This window comes from Nannobrachium achirus (genome assembly GCF_963921795.1).
Source record: "Nannobrachium achirus genome assembly, chromosome: 17".
NCBI lineage: Eukaryota > Metazoa > Chordata > Actinopteri > Myctophiformes > Myctophidae > Nannobrachium > Nannobrachium achirus.
The window spans coordinates 45,449,433-45,472,194 of NC_137824.1; the positions used below are offsets into that span (position 1 = coordinate 45,449,433).

A 22,762-nucleotide genomic window follows, 5' to 3' on the forward strand; every position below is an offset into this window, starting at 1 on the left:
GGGGCTTGGTAAAATTGCACACAACCACGCAGGAGTCTCGGCTGTGACAAAGGCCATCACAGGAAGCTTTAAATCTTTTGTTTTTTGACTGAAGCTTTGTTTTCACGAAGTACAGGAGGTGCAAGTACAATAAGATAATCTTTACAGTTAATTACTCTGACTCACTCTCACCTTTTACAATCATTATGACATGCTACTCACACGTGCACACAGCATGCATTGCTCACATAAACAAACATACATATACTCATACATACTGTACAGTGATCATTTTTGTTCTCTGAGGTACCATAAAAGGCATGAAAGAAATGTACTCACAGTAGTAAATGTTGTAGTGTTGGAACTATTATGTACCATAATATGATTGTGTGCTTAGTTACTGTATGTAGGCTACTGTAGGGCTTTGCTGTGTTTGTGTGGTTGCGTGCGTGCGTGCATGTGTGTCACTGGTAAATTTCAGTCAAGGGTTAACTGCTCCACAGCAGAAAGGGGAGGGGACTTTCAGTGTTTCTTGACCTCATGCAAACGAAAGAGGAAGCAGAAGCAACACAGGAGACACCGTGACTCGAAACGTTGTGTTGTTGAATCAAGGTAAACCTTCATTGTTTTATATTTGCTCTTCATGCTGATAGAACCTATTGTTTAACCCAAGACCTAAAGCCGATTCTACAAATGTCTTCTAAATCCTAACGGTTTTCTAAAAATGTATGTTGCTACTGTACATCAGTGGTTCTCAAACTTTTTCATAATTTCAAGGACCCCCAAATTGATATGTATTTGGCCGCGGACCCTCATCTCAAAATATTTTGTTTCAGACACCCAGAAGTAAAGATTAGAGTTAGAAATGTTCATACACTCACATACTGTACACACACTAATCATTTTTGTTCTGTAAGGGACCACAAAAGACATACAATAAGATATATATTCAAAGATTTGCACAAGTTTTCAAAATATTTCCAAAAATAGAAGATTTAACTCCCCCTCTCTTTTTTTCATAAATATGTGCTATTGAACATCCTTTACGTCTGTGTGTTGGTTAAAATAATATTGAACCAATGAAAAGTAGTAAAAATCCTTTCGGTCAAAACCTCCTAACTCCACTTGAGCTCATTTTCCCGAAAATGAAAATTTTGGAGTTAGGAGGTTTCGGCCAGACAGCAGAGATATGTGATTGAAATTCAAAAAGTTGACAATTCTAAATATTTATTCACGGCACGATGAGCTGAACCAGCACTTTGATGATCTATTTCAGGTTCGGATATGGCCTCTGCTTCTCACAGTCTGCTGAATGAAGAACATTTCCTATGTTCTATCTGTTTGGATGTGTTTACCAAGGCTACAACTTTACCTTGTGGCCACAACTTCTGTCTCCACTGCATCACTGACTATTGGGACACCAATAAAGTATGCCTGTGTCCATTGTGTAAAGAGACGTTCATCAAAAGGCCTTTGCTTCGGGTCAATACTTTCATTTCTGGGGTGGCAGAAAAGTTCCAGAAATCAGCTCAGAGTCGGAGTTACAGCAGTCTCAGCCAACAATCGGTCCAATCAGGAAATGGACATGTGCTGTGTGATTCCTGTTCAGGTGTGAATGTAAGAGCCGTAAAGTCCTGTCTGGTGTGTCTGGCCTCTTATTGTGCCGCTCATCTGGAGCCTCATCAGAAGAAGTCTGCCTTAATGAAACACAAACTAATTGATCCCGTGGAGAGTCCGGAAAGTCGTCTCTGTGCAGAGCATGAGAAGCCGTTGGAGTTGTTCTGCAGGGCCGATCAAAGGTTCCTCTGTGAGGACTGTGTCACCAGTGCCCACAAAGGCCATAAAACTGTCCCTGTAGATGAGGAGTTTCAGATCAGGAAGGCGCAGCTGTGCCAGGCCGAAGTGGAGATCCTTCAAATGATGGAGAAGCGGCAGCAGAAGATGCAGGAGATCAGGCGCATGGTGGGGGACAGCAAGGCTAACGTGGACACAGTGACGTCGGAAAGCGTGCAGGTGATGAATGCTCTGATGCTCTACATCAAGAGAAGTCAGGCTGAGCTCATTGACGTGGTGAATGATAAACACAAAGCAATAGAGACACAGGCTGAGGGTTGGATTAACGAGCTAGAGAGGGAAGTAGTTCATCTGGCACAGAGAAGCACTGACCTCAAGCAGGTCCTCAGCGAAGACCACTTCCTGTCCCTCCAGCGCATCCTGTCGCTCCCGATGGCTCCCGATGAGACCAATAAGGACTGGTCTGACGTCACCATCCACAGAGAGGAGAATACTCTGGTTAGAGCCATGACCCAGTTGCACCTGGCGGTCATGAGAGAAGTGAGGAGCTTGTGTGATCCTGACCTGAGGGACTTGCAGCGATATGCTGCAGACGTCACACTGGATGCCGACACGGCATACCCGTCTCTGGTCCTCTCCGAGGACGGGAAACAAGTGAGTTGCCACGGTAAGCTAAAGAGCCATGTCCCGACCAAACCGGAGAGGTTCGATCACGTCGTCAACGTATTGGCAAAGGATGGCTTCTCCTCTGGGAAGTGTTATTACGAGGTCCAGGTCAAAGACAAGACGCAGTGGGATTTAGGGGTTGCCAAAGAGTCCATCAACAGGAAGGGGGACATCAGACTGAGTCCAAAGAGTGGGTACTGGACTCTTTGGCTGAGGAAGGGCAGTGAGTACACAGCTAATGCAGACCCCGCTGTCGTCCTCACCCTGAGGGATAAGCCCCAGAAGGTTGGTGTGTTTGTGGACTATGAGGAGGGTCAGGTGTCCTTCTATGACGTGGACGCTCGGGCTCATATCTACTCTTTCACTGGGTGCGTCTTTACTGAAAAGATATTTCCATTCTTTAGCCCCGGGGCAAATGACGGAGGCAGAAACTCTGCACCCCTGATCATTAATCCTGTCAAACACAGGCGTTAAATTTAGCAGAACGTCTTTCAGAACTAAGCAATGATCACTAAAATGAAGATTTAAAAAAGAAATTGTCGACTACCTTTTTTAACAGAAAAAAGTGAATAAAAAAACTTAGCAACAATGAATAAAACTAAGACAGGGGCAACCATAGGGGCAACCACACTAAATATGTTGACTATTTCTGTCTTGTAGACCTGAAAATAGCAGATCTACAAGCTCACAAGCAACTTTGTATTTGTCTCAACTTTTAGTCAATCAATCAATCAATCAATCAATCAATGTCTATTATAGTTTGCTTTGATTACATTTGTACTTGAAGATTTTATTTTTGTGGTATTATTATTATCATTTTTTGGTATCAACAGAGAAAAATGTACTGTAGAAAGACAGACTAAGAGGCACAGAGAGAGAGAGAGAGAGAGTGAGAGAGAGAGAGAGAGAGATACATTAATCGTGCAGAGAAAGATATTTGCTAAATAGTTACTATATCGATGTTAAATCATTGAATTGAATCGTATCGTATCGCCATGAATGAACCAATATCGTCCATGTATCGTATCGTCAACCATGTATCATGATGCGTATCGTATCGTTGTTAACATGTATCGTTACACCCCTAAGAAACAGATTGAGACACAGACAGACAGAGTCAGACAGACAGGGGGAAATGTCTCCCATTAATCAGCATCCGTGTCACTGTGTGGTCTCTCTGTCACAGAGACAATGAACCAGGTCTATAGAGCTTGCTTCCCTATGGCTTACAGACACATGATCTCACATACATCACACCAGAGGTCTTCAACATTTTTCAGACCAAGGACCCCCCAATACACACTCCTTAAAAACCCTCAATACTTTGTAAACTTGACCTTTGGCTCAGTACTTGGTCTGTCCTTTTTTTCTTACCTCTTGGCCCGAAAATAACCGATCTACAAGCTCACAATGCGTTGCAGACACGTTGTGAGCTTGTAGATCGTCTATTTTCGGGTGCAAGGGTTAATTCAAGTGGTTAAACGTAAAAATAAAGTCCCTATAACACAACGATTAGGCAGCCCCCCTGCATTATTTCCCTCTAGGGGTCCCGGACCCCCTGTTGAAGACCCCAAACAGAGCTTCACCACCTCTTGACTCAAACACGACATGCAATACTTAATAAGAATAACAAAGTATGATCTTTACCTTGGAACATTTCATATTTTTGTCTTCAATTAGTTTTAATGAGTTCACTTTGATAAGGTGTAGTGTAATTGTATGCTTTCCTTGATATAATAGTTCAACATAATGCCGTCTTCTCAAGTCAGCCCTCTCTTGGGGAAAAAAAAAGAAAAAAGAAGATGCTTAACCTCTGTGGGTGTCTGCATAAGTAAACAATTAAAGCAGGTTCTATTTTCATATCATATTACAGGAGTTAATATGGGTAAAATTCTTAATTGTGCAGAACTACAGTATCTTTGCAGTTTAGACAGAGAATAAGAGGGAAAGAGGAGGTGAGAGGAGACACAAAGTGCATGATATGTAACTAATCTAATCATAATAAGTTAAAGGGATATTTCACTTTCAAAACAACTTTTGGTCATTTTATTGTCTAATCAGGCTTTTATGAACACCCTGAACAGTTTTTAATTTGCTTGATTCAATATTTAGATATTTGATGTAAATGTTACCAGGCGTTCCTCCTCCAGGGCCTCTCCCCATACACACACATTTTAACTATGATAGATTCCTTAAAAACACCCATATTTTTTCTGGTGACTCGTACTACTCTCCTAATATGTGAGCAGGCCGTGTTTTTTTGATAACCTTCATTTCTTTATTGTATTTTTTTCCATTTCCCAAAGAATTATTAAAAATAAATGAAAAAAGTTATTGAAAAAACACAGCCTGCTCACGTATTAGGAGGGTAGTATGAGTCACCAGAAATAATAATCTGTGTTTTTAATTAATCCATCATGGTTAAAATGGAGTTTGAAGTTACAATGGGTGTGTATGGGGAGAGGCCCTGGGCCTGGTGGGCGTGATAACATTTACATCAAATATCTAAATATTGAATCAAGCAAATTAGAAACTGTTCAGGGTGTTCATAAAAGCCTGATTAGATGATAAAATTAACAAAAGTTTTTTTTTTTAAAGTGAAATATCTCTTTAAGATAGTATCTAAATTGCGTAGTAAAATAAGAGACATGTATGTTTGCAGAGAGACCATTTAAAACACGGTTCGATCAGTCTGTGAAGTGCTCTAGCTCGTATTCATCAGCTTAAGTGCTGCTAAATAAAAACTGTTCAGAAAGCTGTTGAGGTGAGTAGACAAGCAATGTGTCAAGGCTGTACCGAAGGCCCTTTATCATTGGGAGGCCAGCGCACAGAGCCAAGGGAGAAGGTGTGGTTTTACATGTGATCCATGTGACTTGAGACCTCACAGAGAGTATTTATAGGCCTATGTGGTTATTGTTTAACTGACTGACAAAGATCATGTTTGATTGTAGTGTTATATGAGGCCACCTATTTTTGTATAGGCTAAACGCCTTTTGTAATATGAATGTTATGTTCCTATTACTACCAGTGATACTTTCATTGTTTTTTTGTTTGTTTTTTGTTGTTGTTTCTTGCCACTATTTTTGGATTTCCTTTATTTTTTGTGTTGTCCTTTTAAATTATATTTTATTGCGGTGTTTAGTCCAAGTCTTGTGGAAAGTCTTGTTTAATACTTTAATACGTTTTTGATCACTTTCACCAATGTCTTTCTGGTACATTTTGTAAACTTGAAAACTTCAATAAACAGAAGATTATTTTACCCCCGTACTCAAAGACTCCCACATAGAATGTCAGTGTGGACTGCCTAATATGCAGTGGATATTATAACAATATTATGCATGCATGATTTCTGAAATGAATTATTGATGATAAACACATTTAATACCAAGTATTTCAAAAACGTCAAAACATTTGACTTCCCTGTTTCTTTAACTACCTTTCACAGCCAGAGACACAATAATTACATTTTAATGACTTTGTGCAATGTGTTTAAAACCCATAGAAAAACGGGAAAGCATCTGTGTCATTTTAGATTTTAGCGTTGGCTATTAGAAATAGCAGATCTACAAGCTTGTACATCTGCTATGTTTCAATATTTTGGAAAATTCTTGAAAGTGTTAAACACAGATCTTCTCATCAGGGGGGTCCCTGCCACAAGACATTTTCAGATGGGGGTCTGCGGCTAAATGCATATCAATTTAGTTGGTTGTCCTGAAAAAGGGTTTGCTATGCCAAAGTAAACAAACAGCGAAGCAAAGGTCAAAATCTAACAATACCCACATGTAACCGCTTGTTACACATTAACAGCTTTCATGACAATTATTGGTTCTTCAAAACAAATGCAAGTCATGAGATATTTATAAAATGATGGGGAGCTGGAGCAGTTCACAGGTATGAACTATATATAATTAGTAGAGACAGACTTATTCAGAGTTAATTACTGAATTAATAATATTAACGCGTACTGTGTGTTGACGCCACAACATGTTTTCTCACAGCTCAGCCCAACCCTCACACAATCCACAACAATCCTGTGCTGTCTGATATAAAAGCAAATTCAAATAATCCTTTTAGTATCCAAGGACCCATGCTTTGTTGTTATGATAAACGTAATCAACAAACCATTGTTTAACGATTAAGCTACATGCTAATTGATGGATCAACTACAATGCTACAGTACCACTAATTGCACATTTTACATTTGTGTTTAAACAAACCACAAAACAAGGTAGAAATGTAACAATGCTTATTCTAAACACCGGAAGGAATCTGGTTTTAATTGGTCAAATTATATCCAAAATGAATGCAAAAGTGTGATCGCTACTGTGATCAATAATTCAGATAAATAGGAAGATTTGCACAGTTAGCAGTACTCTGCAGGTACCCAGAAAGCACATCTGTACCCAATGCACCCTATAAATATTGTCTAATTGGTGTCAAAAGACATGAGAATATGAAGCAACATCTCTCTCTCTCTCTCTCTCTCTCTCTCTCTCTCTCTCTCTCTCTCTCTCTCTCTCTCTCTCTCTCTCTCTCTCTCAACGGCCTATTCTTTCTACTGCTCATAATGCAATTAGTTAGAAAGGAACCGGCATAAAAATTCATTTATTCAACACATGAAAACACAACTTTTACCCAGAAACAACTCGCATAAATGCATTACAAACACGTGTCTTTGGTACACTGGTCATTAAAGAGAATCTCAGTTGAGCAGATTTCTGGTTTTAGCAACCTGCTCTACAAACGGCCAGACAATCTTCAGGCCACAGCAACAGCGAAATATCGAGGCAACCTAGACGGTCACCTAGGGCAACAACCAGACCCCCACCCCCGACACACACACACACACACACACACGCACACGCACGCACATAACAGCGCACACATAAAGCACAGCGCACACAAATGCATTGCAAACAGCAATGACCTTTGAGACTATGATTCACATAGCCAGTAGGCGGCGCTATGACAATCTCTGTCACGCCTGACACTGTGGTTCTATGGGTTTGGGTTTGTCGCTCTGACATCATGCTCTGACGTCACTGTGATGTCGGGAACCACTCTTAACAGAATGGGTTTGCGGCTCTGACATCACGCTCTGGCTTCACTGTGATGTCACACTAACAGAATCCCTTTTATGCCCATATATGGAGTTCCCTGATGTCATCAATATTAAGCCCATATCTAACAGGACTTCATATGGGAATGCCCATATATGGAGGCCACATCAGCCACATACCACACTAACGGCTGGTTCTACATACAGGGATCTCCATGTATGGTCATAAAAGGGTATGATGTCAGATGTCATAGACATCATAGGACTTTCACATAACAAATAACTGAGTAAGCATGTTTGGGCTCTCACAGCATATCTCCAGTACATGGATCTCCATATATGGGTACCAGAGGTCTCCATATATGGGTAACTGGTCCGATATACATCACTGGCCAGATGGCCAGTGATGCCCTAAAGGGCGAGGTCGCATGTCGAGGCATCTTACTAGTATACTGTATATGCTGAGTGAGTTTGAGATGGATCTGGCTGTCCTATTAGGAAGAGTTATTTAAGACTCCTGTAATGTCAAAATTAATTCAAAATGGTTGACTTCCTGTTGGGTTTGGCGCCAAGTCAGTATTGACATGATATAGACCTACAGTATATATGACATTTTGTAGAGGGTTCTATTGAGGGTTCTATTGAGTAAAATTGAGGGTTCTATTGAGTAAAAGGCAACTTTTTGAGTACTTTTAGGCCCTCGAAAATGTGATTTATTTATGCTTAGAATAAAAACAATTCCTTGCATTACAATTGTGCTTTGCACTGGTCCAGTGGTTCGATCATAATTAATCAAATCTGCCCACAATGTCTGCAAGCATAAAATCTGTTTTTATTGCGTTTATTGTTATGGTACATCACATCACATCCCTAAAACTGAATCTACAATAAAGTCATAAGTAAAGCACCTTTCACAATATAAAAAGGCTAAAGCTATAATAAAATAAAGATATCTACGCTCCTCACTCTGCAAACAACATTTAGGTAATACTTGTGCGTATATTTATAATTCATAGGAGGTGATTGGAATCGAGCGGAGCTTGTGCTCATGAAACATTCATGTCTGCTCCTGCTTTACACCTATTTCTGAGAGGCTTTGTTTCTTTTGCCACTGAATTCAAAAGCTGTGCCTCCAGATTTCAGTCTGTCTCTATTGATCGTCTATAGTATTATATATTATACCATGAGGCAATGAGAAAACACTTAGTGAGTAATATTAGGACGAACAACGTTGTCTATTTTACCACAAAAACATGGTGTCAGTGGTTTGAGTCGCGCGTGTGTGTGTGTGCGTGTGCGTGTGTGCGTGCGTGCGTGCGTGCGTGCACAGGTTATACAGTATCCATCCTAATAGTCACTCACTCTTCATTGATGGAAATTTGCAATGGCACGTATCTGCATCCTGTGTTACAGCCTGGGCAGGCGTGTATAACGGTGCATTTACACGTGCACTGAGCGATGCATTTTGTTTTTATGCTTGTACATTAATAGATATTATAAGGAGCAGGCGGCATTGCTGCGGAAAAGATCATGGGATTGGGAGTGGCGCGGAGCAGGCCCTGCCCCCCAGTGTCAAGAAAGTTGGGTTGGGCTCAACTTTTTCAAATGAGATGGACAGATGCAGACTTAACTGTATGGAAACGGACACAATAGTAATAGTTTTAAACTAGCAGTTGTATTGTAGTTGTGAACATCATCAACATGGCCTGTTTCTTGACTAAAATGTACTATAGATCCTTTACAGACCATCTGGCAAAGACACACACCTAGTCAGTGAGTACAGTATGTTTCTTCTGCCAGCACTCCTGCCCGGGACAATGGCTGCATTCAGCAGGCATTGTCCGCTGGATCATAACTCCCTAATGGTGATATTTTCTTGAATGTAGACCTATTCATATTATTAATAGGTCTGCATTCTAGAAAATGAGGCATCTATAGTGCATCTAAACATATTTTCACCCATGTGCATTTCCTCTATATAATTAAATCGTCTTCATATTCATTGTGGAGTTGTATGTTTGTAATGTAAAAATCCTCAGTGTTAATGTGTTGATTTTGTAACTGAGAGTGTCAGAAATGTCATAACCCTGTACTCCCTCGGGGCGAAATTAAAACTGGTAAATGAATGCTTGAGGAGTCGTGTGCAAATTGCCCTGTCGCAGTGTCGTATTTGCCTGCAAACCAAACAAGCCCCCGGCGCCGGGTCTTTGAGTCAACAGAACACTCACCATTCTCTGTTTACTCAGCCGTCTGACATCTCACCTAGCGGGAGGTTCGCCATCAGTCGGCCCAGACAGGAGAAACACCCGCACATGTTGTGTGGTTCTGGCTGCTTGTCTTTCAATGATCTAATACTTTTTAAGCCAATACATGGGCCATGTAGTTGCCCAATCTTGACTAATGTCACGCCTACACAAGTGCCAGTTTCAAACTTTGCTATCAATATTCGCTATATGTTTTCACTTTTCGAGCATACTGTAGTCCGTTTCTGTCGTAGATTTTCATTGAGTGTGCAGCTGTATGTGTAAACGCAGTTTGACAGTTCGTTCTCTATTTCTTTCTGCTGTCCTCGTAGCAGCAAGTTTGCGACTTGGATGATCTGCCTGCTGTATATTCTATTAATCATATAAACATGAATTTACTTTATATGGTCTTGTGCTGCGAGTTTGCACGCCATGTGAGTGAGAGAGAGAGCCAAGGGGAATCCTCCGAACTCACGTTCTCTCCACTTTTTTGTCTCTCTTGTTAAACTATTTATTTAGCTCAATTTGACCACTTATTGCTGCTTATTGCTGTCTGAGAAGCACCCTCTCCCCTTTCAGTCTGTTGTGTAACTAGGTGGTGGCGCAGTACATCTTCAGAACCTACTAGGCTCCATTCATTTATTCAAGGTTCAAGGGGTTTATTGACACATAAAACATTGAACCATTAAATGACTTACTTTGCGCTGCTGTTTGATTGAAGCTGCACAGTGTAACTTTCCTGTTCTAATCTGGATTAAAGTTCCAAATTAAAACATATGTTAAACATGTTAGGCTAATTATTTTCTGGTGAGACAAGAATATATACTCAAAATAGTCTATATAGCTCACACTTTCAATCCTGCTTCTCGCTCTTCTTCTCTTATCTATTTCACCCTTTGGGTTTGTAGATAACAAGTGAAGTGATGATCTTTGAGAAGTTATTTCAGTATTGTACAGCAATTTTTATTTGTGTATTTTCAAATGCTGTGAATAAAATGAGCTCCTGTCCTGATAGGCCTCTCATTCGCCAGGCCTGGAGGCTCATGGACATTTAGTGGTACTGCCTGCCCAGAGCGGAGCACACTACAGACAAGAACTTCTGCCAGGCTGCCTGCATTTCAGGAGTGAAGACTTGGATGCCCAGCTTGCCAGCAATGACGATAGACAGGCAGTCAGAAAACAGCTGTGGGGCAGATAATTAACACTGTTAGATACCTGGGCTGGAGATGAATTTGTTAAATAGACTTTTTAGACTTGAGGCCGATCCTTAAAACGCCTTCTAAATCTTATCTTTGTTTGGGGAAAAAAGGAGCTTCTTATTAGTCATTATGTTACCCTGAAGTTGTCGGGGTCGACGTGCAGCTTCTCGGAGTGCAGCTTGCTCAACTCCGTATACGTGTCCTTGATGTTGTCCATGTTCTGCATAGCTCTGTCCAGACCGTGCACAATTTTGGTACCGTGGGCTGCGATCAATGGGTTGATTATGATGTCCTGTGCGCTGTACAAGTTACCAAAGGCGCCAAAGTACCGCAGGCACCAGGGGTACACGATCAGACACCTGGGGAAACAGATCATTATTACATTGACATTTTAGTGAAGCTGAATGATTAAACAAAATATTAAACATAAGATCTGATAATGATCTGATTTTGTTGGAGAGGAACTCACCTCTGTAGAGCCTCGGGTCCGACTTCATCATAGTTCAGATTGGTGAAGATGTATTGAATTAAGGTACGTTCGTCATCTGTCCATTCAACCATGGTTGCGTCTTGGTGATTTCCTTCAGTCTCAGAAGAAATGCAGACCTACAGTAACTAGAGCTCTTATGCTCTTTATATACGTGAAATGTCCTCGGCCTTAAAATGAGAAAACAGGTGATAGGTTGGAGATGAGAAGTCTCCGATAAGTCTTTGCTTTTCTAGAAGCTTCAAGTAGTTTTTAGAATATTTATTTTGGTCGACATCCATAACTCTAAGTACACTGCGCCTGTCTGTTTATCTTCTGATAATTGACAGGACAGATAATGAAGTTTCCAATAGTTCAAGTTATGTTGTACCCATATTGGTTTACTTTAGTTTAGTCTGTTTTTAAATGCTACTTTTATCTTTAATGATTTGACAGGACTGGCAACTAATTTAGGCAATAATGTAATTGGTGCAAAGAAAACTCTGGCCTTCTGCAATAGCTTATTGCACTGTAGTAGCTTTTTGCAGGCTTATTAGTCAAAACTAAAAGGCAGACTTGTTTTTTTTTTTATTTTTTATAAAGCCCTAACCAATGGGAAATTACGGCAGTAAATGTTTTCAAATAGGCATTTTTTACACAGCAGTTGCACATTGTTTCCACACAGTATTACTATATATAGAAACATACACTATACATAAACTGTTATCTCCAGCAGGCAGCAGCATTATGTCTCACACCCTGCCTAAAATAAACCCAAACTGTATATTAAGAAAAGAGAGGAAATTAGAGAAAATGCCTACAAATAACACAAATTGTCACTTATAAGTAATTTAACACTATTAGTTAATGATTACACTATAGTTCATGAAGCTGCAAGTCTTGTTGCAATATTGAATTAAATGACAGTAACATATGGTACATGGCTATATAAAAACAAGCACTCCCTTATCTGTAAGAGCCTTTTCCAATAGACATACTTTTGTCTGCTGCTTAAAATACATAAGAATTGTCAGTTTGACACTGGTTTGAAGATTGTTCCACTGTGTGGCTCCTATGCAAGTAGATGATCCATTGACCACTTTACTTCTAAAAGCTGTCTGGCTCACATTGGCTCTTTTGAGGAAAAAAAGGTGTGCTTTGTTTACCTGAGAGTCTGTATGTTTGTGTTTGTTTGTGTGTTTGTCTGTAGTTTGATCGTGCCTTCATTTATATACATCTCCTCATTGTCACCATCACAGATACTGTACATCCCCATTGTGTTTCATTAATAAGGGCTTTCTGTTGAAATGAGAGCTAATGTAGTTATAAAGAGTGGATGAACCATTTAACAGTACAATGGTCTTTCCTCAAACCATTACAGCCCAACCGGGAAATAAACCCTGGGAATACTTTAAATGTCAAAGATGTCAGTGTGACTAGTTAACAAGGAGAAAGATGTTTTTCCAAAAAAGTGTACAGAAAGAGTTAAAATTAGGTTTTAATGTGGCCACACCCACCAGTTCATTATAAGTATGCCTGGTTGTCATGGTGGGTGGTAACCCAGCTGAATTTATCCACACCCAAGGTGTTGGGTGAGTGGTAAAAGGGGAGGGGATGATTATCCCCAGATAGAGTGATGTCACTCTGTGTTTTTGGATGGGCACTTTTGACCCACATGATGGCAGCCTTGAGGAAGAAGTCCAAAATGCAAAGGGAATACATACAGTACTTTCCCATAACAACCACATCAGGGGGTCTAATGAAATACTGTCAACCTCCTAGACACATAAAAACCAGAAAAAGTACAAAACTATGGCACCACCTCTTTAAATATAGCGTTGGTGCATACCGGTAGGTGCGTGCGTGTGTGTAGGCCTATTGGTTCTCTGTACATGTGTACTTTAGATTCTAGAATGTTGACTGAGTCAACAGGCATAGCCTATCTCCCTACAGCAAATGCAGATTTACTTTCTTGGTTTCAATGGCATGAGACTTTTCAAAAAGCCTCTTCTGACTTCTCTTCTGACAGCACAGACAGAGAACTCTCATAAGTATTTGTGCATTCCAGCTGCAGCAGCTTGTACGTTTCCCACACCTGGAAGTCTCTGTAGAGCTCCTGTCTGGTGGAGTTCCATCAAACACCTACACACCTCTTTCACTCAGTCTGCTTCAGCCTTTCTCTACATTTATTGGCTTGTATGTTCATATCATTGCTGTCGGGCAGAAACCTCTCATCTCCATATTTTAAGTAACACCCTACTTGACCATACTACAACGCTACACGAAAGCATCAAAAGTAGTAGCGACGTGAAGAGACGCGTTTGAGCTTGTACGGTAGATCTGCTACTTTTATTATGCTATTTTTGAATTTGAATTATGAAAAAGTCACGGTTTTGGACATCTGAGGTTTCCACCCGACAGAGACAATAGGCTCAGTGTGCTTGTGTGTATTTGCTGCTGTCCTCACCTCTGTGTTCACGCGTCTCCACTCCATGCCATCTGGCCTAGAGGAGATAGACAGAGGACACATCCCCCCAATACCTCCAACCAGTGGTGTAAAGTACATTTTCTTAAGTACTGTCCTTAAGTTACAATTTTTCGGTATTTGTATTTCCAATTTCCAATACTTTTACTTCTACTCCACTACATCTCGGATCCAAATATGGTACTTTTACTCATTTATTTGAACATTTTAGTTAATTACTTTGTAGATTTTGATTACTATTACAACACATACATTAAGCATTTCAGGCCATTTGAAAACTGACTGCACTCTGTTATTTGAACTGAAGCCTATCCTGCAATTAATAAATGGCTTTAATTGAAAGGTGATGCATTTTTTGTATACTTGCTGTGTAGCCTACTGTAAGTACTGGGTATCGTATCGGGAAATATCACAATTAATATATCGGATCGGATAGAAATTGAAAAAACCTGTATCGTGCATCCCTAACTCTAACCACATAGTTTTGTGGCTTAAGGGTGAAGCTAGACCACTAAGAAATATGAAAGTGATGCTCAGTGGACTAAAACAATACAGCCAGAGTGGACAGAGAGATGAATTATACAGTACATGAAACACCCACATGATAGCATGTTCTATAATTTATCACCATAAAACATATTACTTTGGACAGCATGTAGACATTGAGCTCCATTTCAAGGATGAATAGAAACACCAAGTGGAAGATGGAGAGCTGAGAGAGGCAGGGACAGAGAGGAGGACCACCTGAATTACTGAAGTATTTTACTACAAATTAGTACAATTTCCGATACTTTTGCTTCTACTCCACTACATCACGGAATGCAAATATTGTACTTTTACTCCACTACAATTATTTGAAAATGTTAGTTACTAGTTAGTTTGTAAATTGATTATTATTACAAAAGATACATTAAACACTTCAACCCGACAGATGTGCCATTTCTAAACCTCACACGTCCTGCCATTGGCAAGACAGTAGATTTCCAGGTGATTTGCAGAACATAGAGCTTGTAGATCAGCTATTTTTGCTATTTTATGGCCTTCTCTGACTCTGAAGTTTAAATCTACCTCTGAAGATGGATTCTGCTTTTCAATGGAATGGAGTGGTTTCGAAACGACCATGGAGCTAAACTAACTAATGCACAGGAGAGATGTCTGCTCTTTGCTGAATGTCATATCCCTGCCCTATCCCTGTAAGTGCCTACTGCCTATTATAGAAAACATCTTATATATCATCTCCTTTCTATTTATTATATTTGTTGCACACTGTTGAGAACCTTGAAGTATAAGCACTCCAATGCCTATAATGCTGCTGTATTGTACAGAAAGTGTTATGTGACAAGAAACACCTTGAACATTGAAAACATGCACGTAAATAAAGCCCTTATGCTTGCTGGTGACCTGCCTGAAAAGCAGTGGTGTAAAGTAACTACAGTAAGTAGATTTACTTATGTACTTTACTTGAGTATTTCCAATTTTCTATACTTTTACTTCTACTCCACTACATCTCGGATCCAAATATTGTACTTTTACTCCACTACATTTATTTGAACACTTTAGTTATTAGTTCCTTTGCAGATATAAATGTATATATTACAAAACATACTTTGAAAATAGCAGATCTACAAGCTCACAATGCATCGCGACGCGTTGTGAGAAGTGATGACTCATCACTTTTCATCACTAAACCATAGTCTTGTGGGGCCGTTTATAGCCCAATTAATGTTTTTCGTGCAAATCACTGGTACAAGGTCAACTAAAAGGAGATCCTAGTAATCTTTACGGCTTATTTACACTATAAGACAGACGGATAGAACAGAGTACTTTGCATAGGATAACATCAATTACAAAAGCAGAAAAATTGGGGGGGGGGAAAGAGGGGGGGAACATGGGGGCTTAGTCTATTTACAAGACTCAAGTAGCAGCCGTCTGAAGGTGACTTTTCAGACCAATTTTGAAGGAGGCTTTGTATGCCCGGTGCATTTGATGGCCCTAATATTAGAAGTTGATATTCACAGGGCACAATTGCCCACAATCGTGGCTACTCGAGATGTACAAAGAAAAATAAGTGAGTCATTTCGCTCTAGTACAGTGCTTCTTAACCAATGGTCCTTGAAGGGATTCCAGGTGGTCACCCGCTGATGGAGAGTTGGTAACGAAATGGAAATGAAACATCTGCATTACATTACAAGAAGTCTACACAATTAGAGAATGTAGAAGAATTTATTTTGATGAATCTGCCTGATATCTCTCCTATAAGCCTGTTATCTCTCCTATTTGTTTATTTGTTTATTTGTTTATTGAATGGATCCCCATTAGCTGATGCCTGAGCGACAGCTAGTCTTCCTGGGGTCCATATAAAAACATGAAAAATACATAATTACAAAAACATTATACAAAAATGATATACAACATAACATTATAATTAGATACAACACAAGATCAATATTTCAGTCATGTGGTCAGCTGTGATAAGTGTTTCTTTAAAGCTATCTTGAATGATAATTTATTTTGTGTGAGATTAATATGAGGTGGTAACAAATTCCAGAATGATATGGATCTATAAATAACTGTGTGTTTTTGAAGATTTGTTTTTGGAGCTGGAGGATTTAAATAACCAAGACTGGCATTCCTGGTGTCATAATTGTGTGTGATGGTTGATTTTAAGTACTGATTGTAAAAATGTATCTGTAACTGATCTATTAAAGGAGAATTCCGTGCACCTTTTTTTGTTGTTATTTTGTCGCCAAAAAAACTGGTCCAGCTAATCCTATTGGATCCAATAGAATTCGGAAGTCTTGAAGCGAGATTTCGATCACGGGTGAACCGCTTTACGGCAGAATCTCAACAATGACGTGACCCTGGAATAACATATGCAAGTTGTTAGCTCAACAGCGTGTTTACATAATTACCGATTTTGGAGTGATAAAATAAGCGGATTTGCATAACAATCACCGCTCTCGTTTTGAGCAGTGGTCGGTCGGTCAAAATGGACAATATTGCGTCTTAACTCAATAGCTGCCGGGCGCCGCTAGGTGCCGCTAGAGTGCCAGCCATTCTCCCGTAGGCATTCACTATCACATCCGGGTCGCCAGCCTGAACTGGCTTGGCTTTTCACTCGAATGAGTGCTATGCTAGCGAGCCGGAGGAAGTTAGCTATCAGTTAGCAATCGACTATATAATTTTTTAGAAGAGCGATCTAAAGTTATTCAGCCGCCAAAATAACTTGTCTGCTGGCCTCGGAACACAATCCGGAGAAAATCCGCTGTAAAGATGTGTTTTTCTATTGGAGTGGGCGGAGTGCTGCGGCCTTTTCTTCCCATTACGGGCCGTGATAACAGAATCGCGGCCTTGTGCTAGGATGCTAAATTAGACCGGGGCTATCGTTGATGCCTCCGATTATTTAATTCATTTTACTAAAGGAACCGAATAATGTCGGTTCTTGTAATCCTTAATACGTCTTGCTGAAACAGCGTTTTTTTGGGGGGGGCTCTAAACTTTTTTCTAAACCATTTTCAATGGAATAAATCATCGGGACAAGTAGAATGGCTCGTTGGGAGGCGGTGGAGGAGCCAGGACCACCCACGTCGCTACTAGCAGCTCAGGGTAAGCTAAATAGATTAAAAAATTAGTATTGGAATGGAAAAAAGAACCGAGATTATTCGGTTTTCGCACAGAAAGAGTTAAAAGAAAAAGAAAAAAATAACAAAAAAGGTGAGAAAGCGATTTAGTAAAGAATTCTCCTTTAATCCCTAATATAAAATCACTTACCACATGGTGAATATTTTACCTCGGAAAGTACTTATCTTTATCTGTTATGCTACAGTACATGACACAAGTTTGCCTTTCAAAGACCTCTTTGTTGTGCATTCAGCTCCATGGGTTCACAGGAAATACTAGGAAGGGTCTTGTCTTCCTTTAAGCATGGAAAATATAAAGGACACTATACTGTAGTAATATGCATGACAAAACATCAGAGGTAATGGTGTTCGCTAACAATAAGCTACACATCCTTACATTTCAAAATGGGCTTCAGATAATACCAATGTGAATAAATAATAACAGTGGCAATCTATGCCAGACAAATCCAAACACCATCATTATCATAATGCAGAGCCAGAGATAATGTGAAAAGAGCTGTCAAAACTAATTTACATGATTTAATGTCATCGGGTAGCCTAATACAAAACACCGGACACACAAAGGCACCAAAGCATACCTTAGCCATTATTTTCTTCTTGAAAGAGCAATTTGTGTTTGCAGGGTTATGGCCAGCAATTGGCCTTTACAGTTCAGTTCAGTGGGGTAAACATAAGCACTTAAACTGGAATAAACAGACTGCAGAGACCTGGGGTCACAAAATCTGTTTTCTGTTGGTGGATTTCAAAACAGATCCCACGTCCATGCCCATGGTCCACACCCCTGAAAAGAGGGACTCTCAAAGTCAAAGATCTTAACCACTGGCCTAAAGGGAAATCCCCTGATTAGACTTTTGGTCTTCAGCCAGGGAGAGGCTCTGAGTCACTCTGCTACGTGTGTTCTACCCTCACCACTTATTAATCATAATATGACTAGAAAGGTACAGTCCTCACTCTTCTCTCATCTCAGACTGGGTTGCCTACCCGGGGCTGTTTCAGCCATGTGGTACAACAACAGTCAGGACACGAGGAAGCTGCAGGGGGAAATAGAGTTTGTACGACAGACAGTGCAACTTTGTGATTGCCCCCTAAGGGCTGAAGTGAAAGTGCTTTTGGAGATGCACTCCATTAGCCTGGAATCCAGACTGATTGCTACGTTCAAGCTTTTTTTTTTTCTCTCTCTCACTTCGCTTCACAGCCTGGTAAGCTGCCTCCGCACAAACTGGAGAAAACAGCTCTCCGCTTCTGATTGGTCCGTTTTGGCTTATTTAGACAATCTATGGCACAAGGCTGTGCGTAGTCTAAAGCTGTGTCTAATTAACCCCAGGGCTCCACTGGCTGCGTCGCGTTGCTCTGCGTCTTGACGGCGTCATTGACGCAGACATGTTGCCGTCCGACTGGCTCCACTGAACGTGAATGTGTTGATATTTCAATCAAAGATCATAGGATATTCGCATTATCAACTGTAGTAAAGTGCCGGAAAAAAATAGCAGATATACAAGCTCACAACATGTCGAGTGCATGAATCTGTCATCATGCTGTTGTGACTGTGTCTGAGCTTGTAGATTGGCTATTTTCGGTACACCAGTCCAGTGCAGCCACGATAATAGCCTAAAATCCGACTCAGTCACTCACTGCTGGCCTGTTTTTAGGAGGAAGAATTGAGAAAGTTGTTGCCTGTTGTGAACTTGTGATTAGCCTATATCAAGTGGGAAGACCACTGTAATTACATAAAAAAATATGCGAGGAATTTTGGGGCATCTAGTCACCCTTGTGAATGACGTGAATGGATATCCAACAGCAGAAAGGCACTTACGGTATATACATTTAATATGCAATGCAATTACATTTAGGTCTAATCATAATTTATACATGACTGGACGTTGTGGACGCTGTCAAAAAATTGAACCGGGGCAATTTTTGAGTTTGGACGCCGGCACCGGAGCGTCCGACGTTGACGTTACCGTCGGCAGTGGAGCTCCCTTCATTGATTAAAACGGGAGCGTTCCCAACGTTGACGTTGACGCGACGCTCGACGCGCTCGGTGGAGCCGGGGGGTTAGATAGTTAAATGCAGGATAATTCTGGCGCAAAGTAAGCCGTAAGATGCAGAAAGGTTGTATTCAATCGCTGAAAGCACCATTCCCACCAGGCACAATAATAAAGATACAGTAACTATAACTATATAGTTCACCATTGTATTTTTTTTTTGTCCGTGTGAAAACTGCCATCCACTTGACTGAGAACGATTTTTAAAACTCTACTTTTATAGAAATAGTTGGAGAGTTCAGTTGGAGTGCTCAGTGTGAATGGCCATGGGTGTATTTTTGTATCATTTCCTTTTCCCTTTAAAAGCTACAGTATTTATGCTCCTGCAAGTCCTTCTTTGTTATTTAAATGATACATTGTGCAAGTTGGAGGAGAGGAAATGGCTCTGCTTCTGCATGGGAAAGCCCAAACATCAAATGAAAGGTGGACCACCCACAGTGACCGTGCTGCTGTTCAGAATCATGCCTTCCTCCTACACTACAGTATGTCTCCTCGTTTGTGTCCAAAAGACCTCTGTGATATATCTGGACAAATCAACGTAATAATCATGCTCATAATAGCAGATGTGTGTGCACTTTATATAGTATTTATCGAAAAAATAAACCTCCTCTCTCTCTCTCTCTCTCTCTCTCTCTCTCTCTCTCTCTCTCTCTCTCTGTGTCAGCCTGCTTTTTAATGAACTTGTCTTTGAGTTGAAAGTTTGCTGACATTTGTTTAGAAACAGGCCAATTGCAAATTTGATGCAACTGATTAATTGCTTAGGAGAGCAGCAGGGAAGTGTACATTTGAGACTCTGGTCTCCCCTGAATAGTTTTGTAAAATGAGATACAGTGTCATAAGAGAGGAAGATGTTAATCTCAGTAACGCTGCAGAGAATATGCCTTTGTTGTGAATAGAGCCATAGATATTTATTATCTTTATACTGTTGGGCGATAGTAGCCTATGAAGACGAATGAACACTTCTCAGAAAGAGAAGAGGAAGGAAAGGGGCATTATCACCAACAAAGACATCAAGCAGAAAAAGAATGAATGGATAAGGGTTTATTCCGAAAGGACAAGGGGATTATAATTCTTGCAAGTTAATGAAGGTTAATAATATGCAGAAAGATAAGCTAAATGAACACTGAACAATTTTACTGTCAAGAAAGACTCCTTAGAGCACTGCGACACAAAAACAGACTCTTTTAAGTCCCCAACCTAATGTTAATTATCTCCCCTGGGGACAGAGATTATGTTTTCGCTCGTGTGTGTGTGTGTGTGTGTGTGTGTGTGTGTGTGTGTGTGTGTGTGTGTGTGTGTGTGTGTGTGTGTGTGTGTGTGTGTGTGTGTGTGTGTGTGTGTGTGTGTGTGTGTGTGTGTGTGTGTGTGTGTGTGTGTGTGTGTGTGTGTGTGTGTGTGTGCGTGCGTGCGTGTGTGTTATAGTTATTGTTAGTGTTAATGTGTATGCTAACTTTTTAATCTTGTTAATGTAGCAGTTAAAATTCAGGTTTGAGTGGTTGTCATTGTTAGTTTGATGCAGGTAGGCCTCCAGAATGATGTCATTAATATTAAAAGATCACCGACAAGGAGAACATTCCTCCTCAGTCCCTTCTGTTATTTCCCCAGGCTTCAGGGAAATCACTGAAACGTAATTTATTGAATTCTCCCCTTCAGTCATCTCTACTCCATGAAACTAAACTAATTCATCTTTGGTTTATTGTCAGATTTCTGCTGTCAAAAGCCCATGTCTCCACTACACTTTGTGCACTATGCAAAGATGACATTGTAGATAAGGTACAACAAGATGTCATTGACTGAATGCACTTGCATTAGTCTAAAGGGTCTACTTCTAATAAACCTACTTTTCTGGGGAGAAAACTGACCCCTCTCCGGAGTCAGAAAACCAATTACAAAACTCTGACAAGAGAAGAGAGTCCTTGAGACCAGGCTCTAAGTAGATACTGTACACTATTATTGTTTTCGTAGGAGGCGAGACATAAGGGAGTGCTTGTTTTTGGCGGAGGTTGATCTTCCATTTAATCAATATGCAAGTGGTGAGTTATAACATAATGCTAGTGGGCTACAGATAGGCCAACAGTGAATCCAACAAAGAGAAACTAAACAAAATGTATAGACACAACACATGCCCCCAAGAAAATATAGAAAATATACTGTATTGTTGGCTATACATAAAAAGTTTCAAAATGCCAAATAAGTCCAAATAAGTTGACTAAGAAGTTGACTGACACAGAAATATTATTTTAGGAATAATGAAATGACCTGCAGTGGGTCTGTATCCAAATGCAATATTAAAAAATATTGTATTCCACATTCCTTTTGGGATCTCTCACAGTACTGTGATCACAGCAGTCATCATGACTGCTGAGGACTGTGATAATCATTGTACGAAAGTGTGTGTGTGTGTGTGTGTGTGTGTGTGTGTGTGTGTGTGTGTGTGTGTGTGTGTGTGTGTGTGTGTGTGTGTGTGTGTGCGTGTGCGTGTGTGTGTGTGTGGTTAGGAGGGGAGGGGGGGAGGCATTACATTTTTTACTGTTGTCACTGCAGAGGACCTCTAAGCTCTTCGTCTGAAACTCCATTTCCCTTCATGTCTTCGCTCTGAAATGTCTCCGATGATACAGATTGTGGTGATACTTCTCTGATCACGATGATCAACATTTAACCTCTGGTACAAGGAGAACTGGCTGTAAGGACGAGTTCTATAATCATTATTACAGCATGTCATGTCAGCGATGTGATCGGCACAGATGCTGCTATCATAATGACTTTATAGAAAGGCTTGGTTGACAGTTTAATAGTCTGTGAAACCATTTGCAGTCTGCTGGAGAGACTTCTCAGCCCGTGTCAATGTGTTTTGGGTTTGTTGTTACTTATCGGTTGTGTCTCGGTTGTTCCTACAACTCCGCTCATTACATGGCGATCAGGCTTTTGCGACCCAGGCTCCTATAGGCTTTGGAATGCCCTTCCTGAATACCAACACCCAAGTTTCTTTTATTGCCTCTTTTATCCATGCTTGTTTCCATGTATGCCTTTTTAGCGTTTGTTAATGGTTTGTTTTATTTGAAGCCATTTTTATTTCATGTTTATTCTATCCTTTGATTTGTACTTTACTCTTTTTTCCTTTGTAAAGCATTTAGTGCGTGGTTGCATGCATGTGTTTAAAAGTGCAATATGTGTGTTTGTGTGAT

At 40.3% G+C, this 22,762-nt stretch overlaps 2 protein-coding genes across 2 annotated transcripts; one reads left to right on the plus strand and one right to left on the minus strand.

Annotated features, from left to right (window-relative positions):
- Positions 1-541: 541 nt before the first annotated feature.
- LOC308301463 (E3 ubiquitin-protein ligase TRIM21-like) lies at positions 542-4,601 on the plus strand. The gene is made up of 2 exons (XM_080745460.1): positions 542-591; positions 1,256-4,601. Exon 2 carries the CDS (start codon positions 1,264-1,266, stop codon positions 2,911-2,913), a length of 1,650 nt encoding a protein of 549 aa, XP_080601586.1. The 5' UTR covers positions 542-591; positions 1,256-1,263; the 3' UTR covers positions 2,914-4,601.
- A 6,191-nt stretch (positions 4,602-10,792) lies between these two features.
- Positions 10,793-11,501, minus strand: LOC308301464 (hemoglobin subunit beta-2-like; the record flags this gene model as incomplete). The annotated part of the gene is made up of 3 exons (XM_080745461.1): positions 10,793-10,924; positions 11,077-11,299; positions 11,410-11,501. The coding sequence occupies 3 exons, from the start codon at positions 11,499-11,501 to the stop codon at positions 10,793-10,795; spliced, it is 447 nt and encodes a 148-aa protein (XP_080601587.1).
- Positions 11,502-22,762: the final 11,261 nt, after the last annotated feature.

Bases quoted from the DNA above. Each gene is read 5' to 3' on its own strand.
- LOC308301463 (XM_080745460.1), top strand. From the start codon at position 1,264: ATGGCCTCTGCTTCTCACAGTCTGCTGAATGAAGAACATTTCCTATGT.